The following is a 22,525-nucleotide window of genomic DNA, read 5'->3' as shown; positions in this document are numbered from 1 at the left end:
ACGATTTCTGACAATAACAGTGTTTTCAGAGCTGGACATCTGCAAACCGGTTGAGGAGCACATAAGAGTGACTGCCTGTGAAACAAGCCTGAAAAATTATTAAGAATTAATCCATCTTGGTCTTGATCTCAAGTGAGCAAAACATTGGTCTTAAAAGCAGACTTAAAAAAAAGAAATGCACCTGTAAAGTCAAATTGCGTCATTTAATAACAAGCCTACCAAGCCTTGACCACTTTGTTAAAGAAATCAGTTTATTCAAAGATCTGGGCAATGTGCGCATACATTATCTACAGATTGGCTGCTATATCTATTTAAAACAGCATTTGGAAAATGAGACACAGGCAATGAAACTGCAAAGAGAAATATTTGAAGTCCATTTATAAAAAGTTCCAAGGTTATGATAAAAATGTCTGTGAATAGGTGTTTTTTTCTTTTCTTTTCTTTTTTCATTGCAGCTCTCAATGAAAGGAGCTGTGTGTATAAATGATTTCTCTTCAACAGATGTAATGACTTCTAACAGTCAACGCCTTCTCGTGTGGCCTTGAAAAATGGCGTTTCACTGCAGGGCACGGGCCATCAATGCGAACGGCGAACAAAACGCCGCAGTTCAACCTGTTCAACCCTGACCTCCTCATTTAGAATGGAACGATCATACAATTGTTAGCCTTGCTGATTCAGAGATGTCACGTGGTGCACACAGATGTCAGCTTCAATGTTTTTTTCCATGTTATTCGGTCCGTGTTATACAATGAATATATTTACTTAGAGCAGAGAACTGCATTGCATTGAGCAAAAAAAAAAAAAAAAATTATAAAAAAAAATTATAAAAAAAAAATCTATTTATATAAATATTACAATTAGAAAAAATATATATACATCTTTGCACGCCATCCTGCTAAGAGACTCTGACTGCAGGTCAGAGTGTTAGCAGGACAGTGTGTTTTTGCTGAGATGTATAGACCATCAGATCATCAGAAAACACCTCAGAGTTCCTCAGCCACAATTACAGCTACTGAAATATTCAGTGATTTCTTTGAAGACTGCAGCTGAGCTCCTGCAGAGAACTAACACGCTAGCTGGCTTACTCACTCTCTCCCTTCTGGTGCTCAATATTACTGTTCTTGGCAGGAGACATGGAATACTACGGGAAAGAGGTTGTTACTAGTTGTCAAGAGTAACGCTACTCTGGTACCAAACTGATACTTAAAGGGTTAGTTCACCCAAAAAAATAATTTATATCATTAATGACTCACATGTGTCGTTCCACACCCGTAAGACCTCCGTTCATCTTCGGAACACAGTTTATGATATTTTATATTTAGTCCGAGAGCGTATCCAAGTGTATACACACTATACTGTCCATGTCCAGAAAGGGAATAAAAACATCATCAAAGTAGTCCATATGTGACATCAGTTCATTAGCATTTCTTGAAGCATCGAAAATAAAATTTGGTCCAAAAATAACAAAAACTACAACTTTATTCAGAATTGTCTCCTCTTCCCTGTTTGTTTTCAATCCCCAACTTAAAGATTCAAACGGTTATAAATCAGTGAATCAATCAATGATTCGGATCGCAAGTGTCACGTGATTTCAGCAGTTTGACATGCGATCTGAAAAATAAATAAATCAATCCGCTGATTCACAACAGTTTGAATCTATATTTGAGGATTGAACACATACAAGGAAGAGAAGACAATGCTGAATAAAGTTGTAGTTTTTGTTATTTTTGGACCAAAATGTATGTTTGATGCTTCAAGAGATTCTAATTAACTAACTGATGTCACATATGGACTACTTTGATGATGTTTTTATTCCCTTTCTGGACATGGACAGTATAGCGTGCATACACTTGGATACGCTCAAGGACTAAATCTAAAATATCTTAAACTGTGTTCTGAAGATGAACGGAGGTCTTATGGGTGTGGAACGACATTAGGGTGAGTCATTAATGACATCACTTTCATTTTTGGGTGAACTAACCCTTTAAAGAAACAAAGCCAGTCCGTCTACAGAATTGGACGTGGTGAGAAACCTGTCTATTATTCTAAATGACTTGTGTACACTATAGTGTTCAAAAATTTGGGGCTGAAAAGATTTTTTTTTTTTTTGAAAGTTGACATTTATGCTCACCAAGGACACATTTGTTTAATCAATTTATTGATTTTTATTGATTGTTGTTATTGATGATTGACATGATGACTATTAGAAAATATATATGGAAGAACTCCATATCCATATCACAATCATGTCATCATATTGTGTTGAGATAAAGCAATCAAAAGCTATGGCATTTGGAACCAAAGAAAGCCTTTTTATCAAAAGTATAATAACAAAGAATAAGTAATAAGATACTGGTTGATGAGTGATGATCTTCCAGCACTGTTACAGCTGTGCTCTCCTATTCTATGGTGCACAGTAAATCACGACCTGTCAACCAGGGCGATCAGCCAAATACACACGTGCTCCAGCTGTAAGAGAGAGTCCGATTGCTCTCCAACACATCTTCCCTTCCCACCTCACCACACGATGCGTCAGATCGCAGAAGCAAGCATGCTCCCCAAATAAGCATGTAACTTCGTGAAGATTTTCACAAGATCTACGCGCCATGTTATGTTTGGGCTCATTTGAATCGAATAAACCTGCTCTAAATAAAGATGTGTGAATTACTACAATTTACAGATGTTCCGCGAAGCGATACAGCAAAATGTGAAAGCCTCATCTGTGTATTATGTGCATCGGCTGCGATCGTTCATACAAATATTTTTTATTGTTTGGTCACAAACTGAAACAAATATGCTTTTTTGTATTCTGCTAGTCGAGACCTTTTCAACGATATTACAAAAGACTATCAGGAATTTATGCTTTTACAGACCACATTTCAAGTAAAGCAGTAGTTTTGCACGCTATTAAAAATGGTGTTCCACTAATATCATTGCACGTTTAAAAGCATTTGTTAAGTATTGGTTATATTTCCTGTATAGCATATACAAAAATTTTTATTGATCAAGCAAGTGGATATGAAGTTACACAACGACGATGACAACAACAACAACTTTTTGTCTGACTCTGGCGACCCCCGTCAGTCAATCACCATTGCAAGCATGCGTTTGTCCATTCAAAACTTCATGCCATTTCTGAGAAAGTGATAAGTGAATAGTAATTATTTTTTTTGGAAGTCAGCTACTCTGGTGTACCTTTTATATTGAACGCATTCAGAAGCTGTGCATCTTCAGAAAACTGCACATATCGCCGTCACTGGCCGAAGACGGAGGGTTTTAATAAGAATGTTTGAAATGCACATGGCCAAACGCAGCCTATCACCAACCATGCACACAGAAACCCCAGTAGCACCAGTACCTCTAAAATAACTGCTGCGAGCGACATGGATACAGCGTTTTTCCATCCAAAATCTGATTCTGACAGCTCCATGTTTTATGCAGGAAGAGAACGCCTTTCTCAGATGAAATGCTTTTTCAGGCTCTCTCAAATGCACACAACCTAGGTTACGAGTGTTTTGTCGGGGTGATATTTTCTGACAATTCCTCCCGATCTAATACACACTAAAACATACAATTACAGCATAACTTGCTCCCTGCATCCATCACACACGTACAGAGAGTGGAGCATGTAGAACATTCTGTTACAGAAGACACTGCTGGCTGCTCCCATGGAGGGAGAGATGGGAAATGAAGAGAAGACGAGAAGAGATTTAAAAGAAGACAACTGAAGACAGGAACACTGTGTCTAATAACTTCAAGTGAAGTCGTAATAAAGGCCTGACACTAGTAGGCAGCTGTCTGTATGTGTCTGCGAAGGGGCTTTTGACTGCAGGGAATTTTCTGCACTGATGCAATTCACACTGAGAATGGCACAGATTTCTGTTCATTGCCGCAGTCTCATGTTACTTTTGTCTATTAGGAATGCCCATTGCTAAAGATATGAACATAAATATTGTGTTATTGGTTGCTGGGTTTTGAATATCAGACATGCTTGGGGGTTGGCTCATCAGAGCCTGACCTTTGTCCAGTAATTAACTACCCAGAATATCATACCAAATAATGACCTAACAACAACCCAGGACACTAGCAACCACTAACATAGTGCTGGCAAATTTTGTGCGTGTTATTTCTTTTATTAATTGAATATCTTAAAGTTGTTTGTTATAAAACTTTTACCAGGTTAAAAAAAGTATCTGAAATAATTTCAAATGATGTGAATAGGCCTCAAAAGAACAGTACATTTCTTTCCTTTAAAAAAAAAAAACAAAACACAGAACTTCTGCAAAATATACCAAAAGTTCTTCAAACAGAGCTGGGAGAGAGTTCAGACCGATGCCATGCAGCAGCAGCTGTACACCAGCACAAATCACCGCCAACGTGCAAAAATTTGGGATTCAATCCAACAATGTCCATTATATGGATCTGGGAACTGATACAGAGAAAACAGATGAAAGGAATCAGAACAAAAAGATAAAAACAGTTAACGAAATGCATCAAGAGTTTACAAACTTTTTTGAATCATTTTTCAGGGTTATTGGATCAGCACTCTTTAATTTTTTGATTTCCTAATATAGGTTGTTTGCACGTAATGTCACTGCTATAGCGCGAAATGCAGATGGTGGGCAGGAAGCAATTTTCTACATAGGAATCACTAACACAAACTCAAAATGCCTATGTTTTGCGTCATTCATTGTTATTAAAATCGTTCAAACTGATAAACCACAAAGAGTTTATCGTTAATGTAACTTAACACTTTACTTCAAAAGTTGTCGCCTTTAATGGCGTTTTGCGTCTGCTAATACTGAACTTAATATGGAGACCGGCTTACATTTGTTTTTGACTTGGTTAATTATTCATTCTTCTTGGTATCCTGTGCAGTGAAGAAAATACATTTTATTTCAAGCTCATTTGATGTTTTCACTGAAGTTTTGAATAATCTGGTTCACAATGTTGGTCTGGTTACCGTAAAAACTGTCACACACTGGGCACTCGACGCTGCTTCAGCCATCATTATATGGTAGAAATGCGTCCAAAAAAAAAGCACAAGCTGACAGAAGTCAATCTATTTATTTGTTCGAAGGATGTAAAGGTAACGGAAAGCTTATTGTTGTCATTGTAAATATTCACTCTCTCATATAGATACACACGAGGATCAGAGATGTTCACATTCTTTTTCTTCTTTTTTGTACATTTTATTTCAACAAATGGCAACCAAAATCACATCTATGGAAGCTTGTATAGTTTTGCATATGGAAGCTTGTATAGTTTTGCATATGGAAGCTTGTATAGTTTTGCATATGGAAGCTTGTATAGCTTTTATAGTTTTGCATATATATGGAAGCTTGTATAGTTTTGCATAGTTTTGCATATGGAAGCTTGTATAGTTTAGCATATGGAAGCTTGTATAGCTTTACATATGGAAGCTTGTATAGTTTTGCATATGGAAGCTTGTATAGCTTTGCATATGGAAGCTTGTATAGTTTTGTATATGGAAGCTTGTATAGTTTTGTATATGGAAGCTTGTATAGCTTGTATAGTTTTGCATATGGAAGCTTGTATAGCTTGTATAGTTTTGTATATGGAAGCTTGTATAGCTTGTATAGTTTTGCATATGGAAGCTTGCATAGTTTTGCATATGGAAGCTTGTATAGTTTTGCATATGGAAGCTTGTATAGCTTTGCATATGGAAGCTTGTATAGTTTTGTATATGGAAGCTTGTATAGTTTTGTATATGGAAGCTTGTATAGCTTGTATAGTTTTGAATATGGAAGCTTGTATAGCTTGTATAGTTTTGCATATGGAAGCTTGTATAGTTTTGCATATGGAAGCTTGTATAGTTTTGCATATGGAAGCTTGTATAGCTTTTATAGTTTTGCATATATATGGAAGCTTGTATAGTTTTGCATAGTTTTGCATATGGAAGCTTGTATAGTTTAGCATATGGAAGCTTGTATAGCTTTGCATATGGAAGCTTGTATAGTTTTGCATATGGAAGCTTGTATAGTTTTGCATAGTTTTGCATATGGAAGCTTGTATAGTTTTGCATATGGAAGCTTGTATAGCTTTGCATATGGAAGCTTGTATAGTTTTGTATATGGAAGCTTGTATAGTTTTGTATATGGAAGCTTGTATAGCTTGTATAGTTTTGCATATGGAAGCTTGTATAGCTTGTATAGTTTTGTATATGGAAGCTTGTATAGCTTGTATAGTTTTGCATATGGAAGCTTGCATAGTTTTGCATATGGAAGCTTGTATAGTTTTGCATATGGAAGCTTGTATAGCTTTGCATATGGAAGCTTGTATAGTTTTGTATATGGAAGCTTGTATAGTTTTGTATATGGAAGCTTGTATAGCTTGTATAGTTTTGCATATGGAAGCTTGTATAGCTTGTATAGTTTTGTATATGGAAGCTTGTATAGCTTGTATAGTTTTGTATATGGAAGCTTGTATAGTTTTGTATATGGAAGCTTGTATAGTTTTGCATATGGAAGATTGTATAGTTTTGAAGTGGCTGCAGGAAAGTTTGCTAATTCACAAGCCGAGTGTGAATCATACTCGCAAATGTTGATTATTAACCCAAACTAAATACAGTACTTCCAAAATCAATGTAAGTGATAGACAGTAGGTTTAATCAGTGACATTATTACTAGATTTGCGATCCAGCGTCTTGGTCACCCCCTCAACCTGTGTTTTTACACGTAGAAAAGCAGAAAAGTGTATTACATTGTCCAGTTTTCCACCTGAACGATGATGTTGGTTCCTATGGCAATTCTCGATGCAACATGAAATGACATACAATGACGACATTTTCCACAATTACGAGTCGACAGAAAAATCAAGGTTGATGGCAGGAAAGTCTTCCAATTCAGTAGAAAGATCGCTGCTCTTCAAAACAAGGATATGCTGTTATTTTCTGTTAATAGCTTTTTAAACTATCACATTACAGACTTTCCTACATCTCGTCCATTCTGTTTTTGACTTCATGCCCTCAATCTGAATTTCATACATCATCAGAACCACATGATTTCAAATAAGCTATTGTGTTGTTACCACTTTTGCTGCCAAAACAGCCCTGACCAATCAAGGCATAGACTCCACTAGACACCCAAATACCGTTTCCATAAAAGGGTGTACATGGTCTGCAACAAGGCTTATGAGTCTTTCACACAGAATGCAGCAATCCATTCATTTCAATAGATGGAGCCACGCAAGGACGGTTTGTTGCTGCGTCAACCAAAGCGGGCACGCAGGGAGCGCACCTTTGACGAGCCTGCATACCCACCACTCACCAATATTTCAACTTTTGCTGCTGCACGCTGTGACGATTCTTGGTCACCTCCCTAACAAAGGCCCTTCTTCCCAGACCGCTCAGTTTTGCCGGCCAGCCAGCTCTAGGAAGAGTCCTAGTGGTTCCAAACTTGTACTCATTGGGACCTACAATGTTGCAGACATTTTTTTCCTTCACCAAATCCCTTTCCCAGATCTGTGCCTTGATACAATCCTGCCTTGGATGTCTACAGACAATTCCTTGGACTTCATGGCTTGGTTTGTGCTGACATGCACTGTTAACTACTATGGGCCCTTATATAGACAGGTGTGTGTGTGTAAAAGCCATGGCGAATCATGTCCAATCAACTGAATGTATCTCAGGAGGACTCCAATCAAGTTGCAGAAGCATCTCAAGGATGATCAGTGGAAACAGGATGCACCTGATCTCAATTTCAAGTGTCACAGCAAAGGCTGTGAATGCTCACGTACATGTGATTTATTTCTTTTTTTTCTTTTTAATACATTTTCAAAGATTTCAAACAAACTACTTTCACAATGTCATTATGGTTTATTGTAGAATTGAGGGGGGAACAATAAATATGAATTGAATCAATTTTGTAATAAGGCTGTAACATAAAATGTGGAAAAAGTGAAGTGCAGTGAATAGTTTCCAGATTCACTGCATGTTTAGGCAAGTACACAATCAGTAGATTTTTTATATTACATTTACGTGTTTAGCAGACTCTTATCCAAAGCGACTTGCAACAGTAGTTCCTGTACTGTTTGAGAAGTACAGGAAGCGATCCGTCATGAAGATGCAAAGAAATGCAAAAAGTGCCTTAAATACAAAGTTTGTATTCTAGCATAAGCTAGAAAAGGGAGATGATAGGCACCTGCTTTTCTCGTAAAGTATGGAATGTACTGGCCAGAACGTACTTTTTTCTTATTCTTGCCACCTCGAGAAAATGAACAAATTTCTTTGTTCTTCCAGAGTATGTTCCAAGCTTTAGGCGGGGCTGTAGAATTAGGCTCTTCTTCAGTTTAGGCAGCACTTCGCTGCTCTCTAACGTCACAGGGAAGCAAATTTGCAGATTGATGGTTTGTCGAGCAAGCTGTCAATAAAAGCTTTTCTTTGACTAACAGGAACATTTTAGCTCTGAAACTTACAGAATATTAGTATATTACATTACCTTTCATATATCAAAAACTCAAAGGAAAGTTCATTTCTCAATTCATGACCCCTATAATATAGAAATTCACATTAATTTTAAGGAAATGGTGGAGCTCTTTATCCATCTAAGATTGATACATGATTGAAGCCAGCCAAGTCCAGACTGTAAAAAGCAGGAGCTTTGGCACTAAAGACGAAAGAAACCTAGAAAATGCAGCTCTCTGTAAAAGCACTTCGAAGCCTTCAACTGCACTACCACAGAGCGAACAGCACGTTAGTAATACAAAAAATATCGTACTACTTTTCCTCAAGAGAATCACCAACAAAGTGCAGCACTCAGACAAGACACTCTCTCGCCTGAAAACAGATGACACACTCTTAGCGCAGCTATACAATCTGTGATGTACAGAGCGATGCCCTGCATCACTGCGGCTCCTTTACGACAGGGTCACTTTTTCATAACGTTAACGGCAATCTACTCGTGATCATGGCAGCCAAAACACAAAACAATGCGACAGCACTAGAGCTTTGAGTGAAAATTGTTTGCTTCTGAGAACTGTGTGTGTGTGTGTGAGATTTATCTCTTCAAATAAAAACGTCTGGACTTATATAACCAAGCACAGTTTAGAGTTCGAAATACAGTTTCTCACTATGCTCACCCACATATGTGAGAGAGCAAGAGAGAGAGAGAGAGAGAGAGAGAGAGAGAGAGCGAGAGAGAGAGAGCGAGAGAAAATACTTAAAGCAGCTTTTGTGGTGAAAAACAACTTAATTTAAAAAGATGTACATTACCATTAAAAAATGTGGGGGTTGGTAATATTTTTTAAAAAAATCTCTTAGCCAAGACTGCATTTATTGAAAATACAATAAAATCTATTAAAATTACTGATTTATTTAAAAAGAAATATGTTTTGCGATGTAATTCAATGTAATTAACATATTTTAAGATGAATCGAACGTTCAAAAAAAAAAGTTTCATTCTTTAATGTCTTGAAAATGCTGCAAATAATATTAATTTCTTAAACAACCCCACACTTGAATAGGAATGTAAAATTGCAAATAAATTCAAGCCGCAACTGGAGGGGAAAATGTAAAATATGTACTTTTTAGCCAGCAGCCATTTCCCCCTGTAACCCAAGACTGTTTTCCCACTGAAGCTAAGCAGGGCTGAGCCTGGTCAGTACCTGGATGGGAGACCAACTGGGAAATCTAGGTAGCTGCTGATAGAGGTGTTAGTGAGGCCAGCAGAGGGCGCTCACCCTATGGTCTGTGTGGGTCCTAACACCCCAGTATAGTGTTGGGGACACGATACTGTCAATGAGCACCATCCTTTGGATGAGACGTTAAACCGAGGTCCTGACACTCTGTGGTCATTAAAATCCCAGGATGTGTAACCCCGAAATCCTGGCCAAATTTGCCCATTGGCCCCTGTCTATCATGGCCTCCTAATAATCCCAATATAATGATTGGCCTAATCACTCAGTCTCCTCTCCACCAATCAGCTGGTGTGTGGTGAGCGTTGTGGCGCAATAAGGCTGCCGTCGCATCATCCAGGTGGATGCTGCACATTGGTGGTGGTTGAGGAAATTCCCCCCTTCTATATGTAAAGCACTTTGGGTGCCTAGAAAAAGCGCTAATTAAATGTAATTAATTATTATTATTACATTGTAAATTGTTTTTTTTTTATTACTTTGAACCATATACTCTTATAATGCTGTTTATGGTTGCCTAAGGCACCAATTTAGCATCACATATTTTAATACATTAAGGTACCAAAGCATAATTTTGTTACTGAAAAATTACTCTATCAACTAGGCTCAACTAAAAGCGAATAAAAAAAGGAAAAGGTAAAGGCCCTTCGATGTGCCCCGCCCCTGAACAGGAAATACGTCAAAACGGAATTCATCAAACCACTTAATGGGGTATCCCCTCTTCTCTAAAAGCTCCTTGATAAAAGCACCTCTCATCCATATATGTTCTACTTCTGCTTGAGGAATTAGCAGAGCACAGAGCTCTCCATTTATGAAAAGATGCAGGACTGAGGCCAACCAAGGCCAGACCTTAAAAGCAGGAGCTTCGACACCAAACAAACAGGAAACGCAGATAATGCAGTGCTGATGCATTTGATGACAATAAAAAAAGAGAGAAATGGAACAGAAAAGGGTTCCAGACTAGAACTTGAATACCCTGAAAGAGCACCATAGCTCAATTTCAGGAAATATGGGGGTTAATACGAGATGTTTAATATCAATTTCTCAAAATGAAAGCATGGAACTCCAGCATGCATCAAACTTGCGAGTGCAAACACAGGACCGCGGGTTGGCCTGCTCCAGAGCACCCGAGCTTTGAGCAGCTCATCAAAGTTACATCAGGACCAGAGATGCCCTGAAGGAGGAAGATCCCTCCTGCCGATGCCCCGTCTCACATACACCTCTGTTGAAACACCTCTTTGATGTCTGCTTCAAACCTCTCCTCCCTCTTTCTTTTCCAAGTGAAGACAGCAGTCTTCCCTCCTTCACACTTTCTCTTGCTCTTTACAGGCAGGAAGAAAGGACACTGTTGAGGAGGAGGGGGTGAACTCTGTTCTAAAAATCAAACAAGTGAACTTTCTTTCTGATCGGTGCTCAGGAGGGCAAAGAGAGGAGGGGAGCACACCCCAGGAGTCAGGACACAGATTTTCACACACACACACACACACACACAGAGAGAGAGAGAGAGAAAGAGCGAAAACAGCAGAGTCACTGAGAGAGCGAGAGAGAGAGCGAGAACAGCAGTCACAAGTCCCAAAAGGTATTTAAAGCCACAATTAAGTGTATGGATTTCTTCTATGAAGTTTGGGGTTGGTAAGTTTTTTTTTTTATATCAACTAAAGCTGTGTTTGTTTTCCTTTTCCATTTTCAAAAATACGTTGATGGTAATTTATTCCTGTGATGGCAAAGCTGAATTTTCAGCATCATTACTCCAGCCTTCAGTCAAATGATCTAATATGTTGTTTTGATGCTCAAGAAAAAATTTATCAATTGTGCAGGCAGTTTTTATTTTTTTATTTTAATTAATATTATTAAATCTATACTTTTTTTGCAGCATTATTTTGTATAGAAATAAAATTATTTGTATCTTTTGTATATTTGTAACATTATAATAAATGTATTTACATTTCCCTTTTGATACATTTAATGAAAGTCTTTATGCAAATCTGATTTTTAACTGATCTTTAATCTACCCATATTATTGTTAATAAAAATCAAAAACTAAATTAATGTATTTTATATTTTCAAAAAGTTATTTAAAATGAAGCTATGACAAATAAAATTCGAAACTTCTGAAAATAAAACAAAAATGCCACTAGATAACTAGATTATACTGAGAAATTAAAAGTTTTAATAATATCATTAACTTTGGCAGCACTAATACTGTCAAGTTAAAATAATTAACTAAAAAAACTAAAATTGTATTGACTAACCAACTAAATTAAAAAATTAAAAAAATTAATGGAAACAAAAACTAAATAATACACTCCTGAACAAAGTCTTAAGACCATGGGATGCATTGCAAGTTTTACACATTTCGCACTTGTGGATCATAACCGGGTTGTAGGTGCTGCTTCAAAATGCCAAAAGAAGAAACAGGAGCAAGAAACAAAAAATAGAGACAAGGCAATTTATTGAAAAATGCATTTAAACTCAAACAGGCCGTTCATCAGCTGATCAAAAGTTTAAGACCATAGCCATAAAAAGGTCAAATCCGCACAAAAATATGGCTTTCATGGCATTGTCCTTCAAGCAGTCATACTGTCTGACATACTGTCTGACAAACTCCTGATGGCAAAGGCAAAAAGGCTTTCTCTCTTTGAACGTGGCAGGACTGTTGAGCTGCACAAGCAAGGCCTTTCACAACGCGCCATCGCTGCTGAGGTTGGACGCAGTAAGACAGTCATTTTACATTTCTTCAAAAATCCTGAGTTATGGGACAGAAAAAGTCAAGTGGTAGACTCAAAAAGATTTTACCTGCACTGAGCCGCAGGATCTGACGGGTTGTCCGTGAAGACACAGGTCGATCCTCAACCCAAATTATGGCCCTTACTGATGCTGACTGCAGCCCAATAACCATAAAACGTCATCTGCTAGAGAAGGGCTTCAAGAACAAAAAAACGTCTTCAAAGGCCACGTCTCCTCCCACGACAAACTTGCCCGTTTAGCATTTCCAAGGGAGCACCAAACATGGGACATTAAAAAGTGGAAGAAGGTTTTATTCTCTGATGAGAAAAAATTTAACCTGGACAGTCCCGATGGCTTCCATCGTTACTGGCATGACAAGAAGATCCCACCCGAGATGTTTTCTACGCGGCACAGTGGAGGAGGCTCCATCATGATCTGGGGTGCTTTTTCCTTCAATGGGAAAATGGAGCTTCAGGTTGTGCAGGGGCGTCAAACGGCGACTGGCTATGTGGATATGTTGCAGCGGGAATCCCTCTTGACCGAGGGCCCCCGTCTGTGCGGTAATGACTGGGTCTTTCAACAGGACAACGCTGCAATTCGCAAAGCAAGTCTGACGAATAACTTCTTCCAGGAGAATAGCGTTGCTCTTTTGGACCATCCTGCGTGTTCCCCTGATCTAAATCCCATTGAGAACATTTGGGGATGGATGGCAAGGGAAGTTTACAAAAATGGACGTCAATTCCAGACCGTGGATGCCCTTCGTGAAGCCATCTTCACCACATGGAGCAACATTCCCACCAGCCTCCTGGAAACAGTCGCTTCAAGCATGCCGAAACGAGTTTTTGAAGTGATCAACAAGAACGGTGGGGCTACTCACTACCGAGTCCTATTTTGACACTTTTAGTACTGTTGTGCGTTTATTTTTGGGCTATGGTCTTAAACTTTTGATCAGCTGATGCCTACTCTCTATTTTTTAGAATTGCCTAGTCTCTATTTTTTGTCTCTTGCTCCTGTTTCTTCTTTTGGTATTTTGAAGCAGCACTTACAACCCGGTAATGATCCACAAGTGAGATATGTGTAAAACTTGCAATGAATCCCCTGGTCTTAAGATTTTGTTCAGGAGTGTACATTTAAAACCATAACCCTGACACACACACACTAAAAACAAAGACCAATAGGGCCAATTGGCCTTTAGCATTATTTGGTCACAAATTTGATATTTGCTTTTCTAACATAATACAATTCAGGAATATTAAGTGCAAATAAAGAGCCAAAATGCCTTTAGGATCCCTTTAAATTCAACCAAAGTCAACAACATTTAGTTCACCTTTTAAGAATCCAAACAAAGCTTTTTAGTCAATAAGAACACAGGCTGCTTCCCAGTGAGTGTTTTAAAATGCCTCACTTTCAAGAAGGTTATGACCATAGACTGAAAAAGGTTCTTTATTCTAGCCAGAGATGTATTGCTATGGGTTTGACCCTACTCAATTTCAAGAGATAACTAAACATTTATTTTTTGAAGAAAGCCAATTTGTTGTTGCATTTTAAACTTATTTAAAGGGGTATATTCTATACCTTTTCTTGAACGGTGGTCATTTAGTTTTATGACCGCAATGTTTAAAATCAACCCTTTTGGTATTTATTATTTATGATAATTATTTGTAGCTCATTTTCAATAAATCTTTCTAGAATGGAGTGAAAGTTTTGAGTTACATGTCATTTAGTACAATAATAATTCCCTCCCTGCTTATGTTTTGCACATGAAGCGGTAGCAACATATCAGGCCTGCTTCAATATCTGTCGAAGTGCCACGACACCGTGAGCCACAATGATATCACTGGAAAAGATGCATTTAAACAGGAAAGGAAAATAAGAAAGCAAGCAATGAAGCATCTCTGCCCTTTTAATGCGGTAACCTTTGCTGGCGCGCCTATGGGTGGAGAGGCTTTCGCCATAGCAACACTAATAGGGAACTGTGCTGTAATGGAAGGTTGAGTGGCAGAAAGCTCGCCTGTCTCTCTCTCTTCCTCTTTCATCTGGGCTTTGGCATTGTCTGACCTTTCAACCACTGAAGACAGAGGGTCCTGTTGATTGGACGGCTGCGATCTGTAGTCTAATTTAGTACTGAGCTCATTCATGCAACAATCATGTAGAGAAACTATCTGTCTAAATGGACGGACACACACACACACTCCAATCTAACGAAGATGATTGTGGAAGAGATGTGATGGGAAAAGTATTCATTTTTGCACACTTGCTTAATTAGACACCTAAATGAGCACATACAATTGGCTTCTACCGTTTAATAAAAAAATAGAATTAAAAAGTACCGTTACTAAACCTCACATTTCACAGAAAAATGAAAATTCTGTCATTAATTACTCACCCTCATGTCGAATCAGCAGTTTGAATGCCAAAGTGTGTGTGTGTGTGTGTGTGTGTGTGTGTGTGTGTGTGTGTGTGTGTGTGTGTGTGTGTGTGTGTGTGTGTGTGTGTGTGTGTGTGTGTGTGTGTGTGTGTAATGCCACACTTCTTAAATCCCTTGTATTCTATCGTTTTAACTTTTTCCCCAGGGCAAACAACTATGAATAATTACATTCTAAACCAAAGTGAAATAAACAACCCCATTTCGATATTTATTGTGTAAAAAATTATATGTAAAAATATAGCAAGCAAATATGTATAAACCATAAACACCTTGCATTATTTTCACCACACAAATTTTGACCCCTATTTTATAAATCTTGTAAAATGTACTAAATGTAAATGTCTAGAAATCCAAGTAAAATCGATGTAAATATTAGTTGGCAATATTTTTTGTGTACCATTTTCAATCAAGCATAAAGTTTGTCTAAAAAATAGTATTTGTTTATATTTAGGATACATAAAATGTTTGATGAAAATACTAATGCAATTAATTAAAAATATATTTTAGAAATTAAATTTTCACCACAGATTGCTATTGCACAATATATAATTTGTGGAACTAAATAAAATGTACATATTTTGCCTGTGATGCACATATAGCTGAACATAGTAAGTGGACGAATAAAATAATGTAGTGATAATGTGAAGAGTTAGAAAGAAGAGAAATAACTGATTTCTAAAAGTTCCTTAAATTATCTACCAGAAGTTAACTAGCCAAAACTTGACCCATTGGATCCACACAGATACAAGGCCTCAACATGCTGCCATAAAAACATACGAATTCTGAGTGCAGAGGAAGGCCCACAGGTAACCAAACAATCTACACTGGTGAGTTTTTGGCATGCTGCCCTGTGTTGTAAAGTCAATAACCTCTCAAACTGCTGAACATCTTTCATATGTGCTGTAGTGCATTTCACAGCCGCTAGTGCATTCAGTCTTTTCCTTTTTCTGACAGAAAAATGGCTTCCACTATCACTCAAACATCAGAAGGAGCTATGCCAGGAGACCACAACCCTAAAGTATCTGCAACTGAAAAAATGGGAATTATTTTCAACTCAAAGCATCAGCTGAATTTGACTCAAACCCTCAAATCAAACCGCTTTACGCAACATCCTAGTTTATATGAACAAATCATATATATATAACCAAAAAATAGAGTTGAAGCAAATGTAAAAACTGACTATTTTATAGGGATAGAGGTTGTCCAAAATCCCTCATAGGAAGAACACGAGAGAAAATAAATAACTGCAAAAGGAAAAAACGGAGTAAGGGAAAGACAAAAGACACACTCAGGAATAAATGACCAAATTAATTGAAATATCTCCAATGACGATATGCACAATTAAGCACGGTAAGGGGGAGGGTGTTTGTTCTCCATTGGGGAAAGCAGACACAAATAGATGGAAGGATGGAGGGATGCAGAAATAGATGGGTGTCTCTGTTCTCTGTTTTCAGGGTGAATAATTAGGCCTGATGGTGAGAGGACAGAAATAAACTCTTCAGAAATAACAGATCAGTCAGGGGCTTGTTCTGAGTGATATGGAGGAAGGTTGAGGTCAGGGTTGGGAAGACACCGATGTCAGTCATGAAGAAATTGAGCGACCACAAGAAAGTGACAGCATCTTTATGTAGTCTAATGAAGCTTGAAAGTTTGTGCAACTCCATATACAGAACCCTGCAATGTTCCTATGATGTGAGCAATTCAAGCAAATGGTCAAAATCCCACCCTCCATCGATCCAGAAAAGATTTGATTTGTTGGAATAGGTTTGGGTATTTTTTGGCATTCAATTAGACATCCTGAAAAGTAGCTTTTTAATGTAGATATATTAAATACAATTATGCACTGTAAAAAATGTTGGTTGGTTTTTGTTGGTTTAACCTAAAGTAAGTAACCTGGTTGCCTTAAAATTGTGAGTTTATTGAAATTAAACTTTGAGTTGATACAATGAAGGAAATTAGTTTAATAAATAGAAACTCAAAATATTATTGTATCTGAACCACATAAAAAATTGATAAATCAAGAAAATAGCACTATTTGACATGTTTCACTGCATCATCAGAAATAAAACACTCACAATTACCCAATATGGTTACAAAATCTTTTAATAATATTTTAATAAAGGTTGTCGAATCTCAAAAAATGTTCATTGTATTAACTCAATTTTAATTTCAATGAACTCAAAATTAAGGCAACCAGGTAACTTTTTTTCTAAATAATTTTTTACAGTGTGTGCATAATGCTGGAATCTGGAAAACAATTGCCCTCTATTATAAATGAAACAGTAATATCAAATTCAGTACAATTTTACGTGCATTTATGTAGGTAGGTTTTATTTTTACATTTTCAAAACAATGATATTCTCTGAACTATTTTAGGGACATCTTATTGCCAGCCAACAGAGTGAAAACTCATCTAGGTAGACTTGGCTACTTTTTTAATTACATTTTCAATTAAATAAAGATTTATTTAGATTATTGTCAAATAATCTGTTAGTGGATTACTGGATATAACCTGCTAAGATACTAGTAACTAATTATAATTTCAGTGTTAGATAACATGGTAATATTTCACAACAGGATTCCATCCATTAATATTAGTTATACCATGGTCTGTTTAAATAATCGATTCTGATTGGCTGGAAGGTGTGCAGTAAGACCGTTTAATGCACAGGTAGTTCTAGTCAGTTTGATTACAGTTCGAAATTAATCCGCCACAGTTACGCTTGCAAACAGAGTGACAGTGGCAGCTGGCAGTATCAACCACAGATATGTATACATATCTATGGCAACATTAAGTGACATGAGACATGACGTGACGCACAGAAGCCAATGGCAAGATGGCAGATGTCACTATGCGCAGATATGTATACGTATACATATCTATAACTTTGCGCGTGTTGGCACATTCGTGGCACATGCGGTCTTCATTGTCATGTCACTGACATTATCGCAACCTGGCACCTGCATGACACCGAGTTGCGGAACATGTCGCCGTGTGTCGTGCGTTTTTTACATTCTATGATGGTCGCGACACCTACACTGACAGACTCGAGCACCAATATTATTATTTAATTTAATGCATTAAATGTAATGTGTCTTTATAGGTTGATGTGGGGTTTATTTCACACTAGGCTACATGATGATTCGTTCAAATAAAGATCGCCTTGTCACTGCAGTGTTGCCTGTCATTCATAAATAATTTTAATAAATCCATTAAATTATCATTAAGTTATGTTCGATATGATTAAGTAACGAGGGGATCTTCAGACTGACATGAAAAGATTGCGAACGCATATCTCTCTTTCAGTTCTCTGTCTCTCATTTAATAGTGAATTTAAATAAATGTGGTTATTTGTTCATATAAAAACATTTCTATGGCTCTACTTTATTTAAAGCGACGGTGTGCTAACAAGACGTAAGAAAACAACCGTCATTTTAACCTGTCTCTTAAAAAACATCAGTAACAGCTTTAACTTGTTTTTAACTTGGCAAATAACCATGGTATAAGCGGGATAATCCACGGCTAGCCATGCATTAAATGATTTTAATGCACGACCTAGAGGCAACCACCCTCTGCTTTGAGTCGGGCGGTTCTTCGCCCTTTAATGCATGGCTAGCCGTGGATTATCCCCTATATATTAAACAGCTCTGTGAAATACTTGATTCTGATTGGTCAATTGCGCATTCCAGTGGTATGTTATTCCCAAATAACACCCGCTCATCCGGATACTACGAGTTATCTTGACCGGTACTACTTCTATGCTTAACGCTGGCGCCATTTTTGGCTTAAACAGCCGTGGGTTACAATGGAAGACTTCAAGGCAGGTTTTCCTTTATAACATTTTTAATATAGATTTTTTTTCTTACACAAACGCATCGATTCGAATCAGAAGGCTCTAATAACCCATTGGAGGCGTGTGGAGCACATTATTTGACGGACAGCTACATTTTTTATGGACTTCAAACACAACTACAACTACTGCATGGATTAACATTAGCCTGGACTTTTTAAATATAACTCCGATTGTATTTTCTTAAGCAGGCTGGAACTGTTTTTCTTCGCGGAAGCTTTGCATAAGAGCTAATAAAATATTTAATCTCAAGACAATATTTTGTGTCTAATTTATTTGAGACTAGTAGCCGTGTAATAAGCGGGATAACGTACACCCAGCCGGTTGTTATCGCAGAATAAACCCCTTCAGAGTGATGCAACACCCCTCCGCTTCGCGTCGGGTCCTGATCACTCTGTCGGGGTTTATTCTGCGATAACAACCGGCTGAGTGTACATTATCCCTTACTTATAATGCATAGATAACATGAATTAGAACACATTTTTGACATGTATTAAACGTTGTTAATGTTAGTTTATATACCGTAAATTAATTGTGGATTATCGTTAAAATACAACTTTTGATTAAAAAAAATTATTAATACACTACCATTCAGCAGGATTGAAAAATATAATTCAAAATAAATGCTTATTTAGCAAGAACACATTCAAGTAAGCAAAATAGTAAATATATGTGTAAAGTTACAAAACAATCATTTTAAAATAAAATACTTTCTATTCATCTAAGAATCCTAAAAGATCACGGTTTCCACAAAATTATTAATTAGCAATTGTTTTCAATATTGATAAGAAATGTTTGAGCAGCAAATCAGCATATTAGAATGATTTCTGAAGGATCATGTGACACTGACACTTTGCCACCACATGAATGCATTTCAATTAAAAAAAAAATTTAATAGAAAAGTTGTTCACAATATTTCGTTTTTTACTGTATTTTTGATCAAGTAAATGCAGCCTTGGTCAGCATAAGACCTCTTAGAAAAATATTTAAATCTTAAGACAACAAACTTCTTTGTAAATGCTGAAGCTAAATGTTACTGATAACAAAACCAAAATCCCAAAAATATACTGTATAAAAATGTCAAAGGGTGAAGGATTTGGCAACAAACCCACAAATGTGCTAGCGAGAATGGCAATTGCCTACACGCAGTGTGCTGATTAAAGGTCAAAGATCACAGATGCTCCACCACCTTTCCAGACGCACAGCAGTGATAACTGTACCTGCCCAGATACTTTCACACAAGCATGTCCACATATATGTTCCACACAGAGAGGGCAAGGAAACTCAAGGTGAAGAACAGATGCTGAGTAGCTAGACCTCACAGCCAGCAAATGTGACACTTAACCTTCTATCAGACTGAGCCCTTCAGATCCTCATCTTGCCTTTGGGAAGTCAGAGGCATTGACAAAACGCCTGCCTGCTAGAAAACTCCAGCCTCCACAGGTCAGAGGAGAAGGACAGGAGATATTCAATCTCAAAAGTCCACTAGCAGAGCATCTTGAGAAGAAAGAAATCCCTTCCACAAAAATCACTCACCGTCAAGCTTCAGGCAAGGCAACGTTGAGATACTTTTATATGGCGCATGAAGCGTGTATGAACTATTAAAGGAATATTTCTTATAAATGTTAAATGTCTTTCAAAACCTGTATGACTTTCTTTCATCCATGGTACACAAAACTTGTTCATTGTTTCTAAGCAGTTTTTTTCTTCCAGATTGAAAGGTGACCATGGTTGGGAGGCAAGATTTCAATTAAATTTTTGGTGAATAGCTTTCCAGTCTTTCAATGGCTTCTGAACACAGCGAGGTGTATGGAGCGCACAGTTTCACAGCCCCTAGTCACTGACCACTTTCATTGTATGAATGAGAGCAATGGCATGAGAATGAGAGAATGATGACAGAATGTTCATTCTTTTTAGGTGAACCGCTCCTTGAAGTGTTATAGAACTGAACAAAACAAAGCGTTAGACTGGTGGTGCAACAGCGGTCAGCTGTCACATTGTGGTCATTATGCGGTCACAGATGGTGGCGTAGTTGACAAGCCGAGGCCGACTGACACTTACCAGCGAGCAGGAAGGTGATGAGACATGTCTCTTTGGGCATGTAGAGTTTGAGTCTAGAACCACTAAACACGTATTCCACCACGGCCTCCGAGCGGCCCGCTCTCTGCAGGAACGGCAAGAATTGTTTGGCTTTCTGTGTCTCCTGTGCAAGAGAAACAAGAGAAAGAAAAGAAAGAAAAAAATCAGTAATTGAACTGGTGTTTAAACAACATATGAAAAGAAACATTTACACGTTTATTTGTTACACGTCGCAGTTTTTGTGCCGTTTAGATCACTGTTTTAGAGCAACTGATAGAGCCACAGTGAAATTTGCAGCTGACGTGACAATTACCACGTTTGAGGCAAGTCAGTTCCTTGTTACAATGGTATCGATGGTGGGGGTGTAACGACACCCTCATGTCATGATTTGATACTTATGATACTGTTCTCTCAATAAAATATTATTGCGATACTCCAAGACATGTTAAAGCTCCACTATGTAACCTTTCCGTCCACTAGAGGGCACCTATTCAAAACAAAGGCATAGCTTGACGACGCCAATTGACAGGCGACTCCCTAAGATGACCGGGTCCTTGGTTAAAATAATTTTCTCAAAATGTACAAATAGTTGGAAACATTTGGGATATTGTAAGAACTCAGCTGAAGAATATATATAACACTGGCCTCATTTTCGGATATTTTACTGCAAAAATCTTACATAGTGTACCTTTAAAAGGTTGACGATTATTTTATTTATTTATTACTGCTGATTATATTGGGGGTGGAAAATAATAGGCTTGGACCTGATTCTGGTAACCCAATAAACAGGACAGTGGTGACACAGAATATAAATATGCATGATTCTGAAGCTGAAAATATCGAATTATTTTGGAGTAGATGAATATGCTTGCACTCTGTCACTGACTAGATAGATTTTAAAAAAAAATGTAGGCTATTTTTTACTGATAAAAAGACATTTGGCATTATCAGAACCCACAAATATTTTCTCATCACACATAGTGAACTATACACAATAGAGATTTTCTCTATCCAAGATACATATTGTTGCATTTTTGTATTGTGATTAATTGTGACAATATATTGCTATACCCCTAATTGATGGCATTAATACATGTATTTTATTTTTGAATTACAACAAAAGTATTAATATCAATGCAATATATTGAAACATTTATAGAATTTCTATGATGAATCTGTTAGCCCCTTTTTATACCAGACTTATTAAACAATGTAAAAAATGTGGCTAATGGGTTACATTAGTTTAGATACTTTTCATTTGTCATTCAAATTAGACTATAAAATGACAGGCTGGTGGAAGTGGAAGATAATGAGAGAATGAGAGCTCTATTTCAAGAGCGCCCTGACCAAGTGTACTTTTAGAAGCGAGATTAGCCATCTTGGTATGACAGGTGAGGGTTTGGTGTGTAACAGACACTTCAGATTTCACTTTAAATATTGCTGGTTCCTGTGACTCAGAACACCACCGCCCACAGCAGCTGGAAATACAGCAATGACCCACACATAGAAAAGCAAAGGAAAAGAGAAAGAGAGAGAAAAGAAAACAAAACACATCCAAAGATAAACGGCCCTTTCAAAGTCCCAATCCAAAAGACATTACTCTGACTGTCAGTCATATAACGAGGGAATCTTGTTTCTGGATGAGAAATGAGAATGTTACCATTTGAGAGTGACACTCTTTTCTCTCGCTCTAAATGCCTCCTACACAAACTCGGGTATAAATAACATCCTGAAAAAGTTCGCAGACAGCTGCCATACACTTCATTAAAACCTGAGGAGCTCATTCATA

General features: G+C 37.4%; 1 protein-coding gene across 1 annotated transcript in view; it reads right to left on the bottom strand.

Moving 5' to 3' along the window:
* The window catches only part of snd1 (staphylococcal nuclease and tudor domain containing 1), a 203,233-nt gene that overhangs the window by 114,395 nt on the left and 66,313 nt on the right, over positions 1-22,525 (bottom strand). The window contains exon 15 of the mRNA XM_067426817.1: positions 20,719-20,860. Within this exon, the coding sequence (XP_067282918.1) occupies positions 20,719-20,860 (142 nt within the window). The remainder of the gene's footprint in view (positions 1-20,718; positions 20,861-22,525) is intronic.

This window comes from Pseudorasbora parva, chromosome 20 (assembly GCF_024679245.1).
Source record: "Pseudorasbora parva isolate DD20220531a chromosome 20, ASM2467924v1, whole genome shotgun sequence".
Lineage (NCBI taxonomy): Eukaryota > Metazoa > Chordata > Actinopteri > Cypriniformes > Gobionidae > Pseudorasbora > Pseudorasbora parva.
Note: the sequence above shows the minus strand (reverse complement) of the source record. Positions and strands in the feature narration are given on the sequence as shown.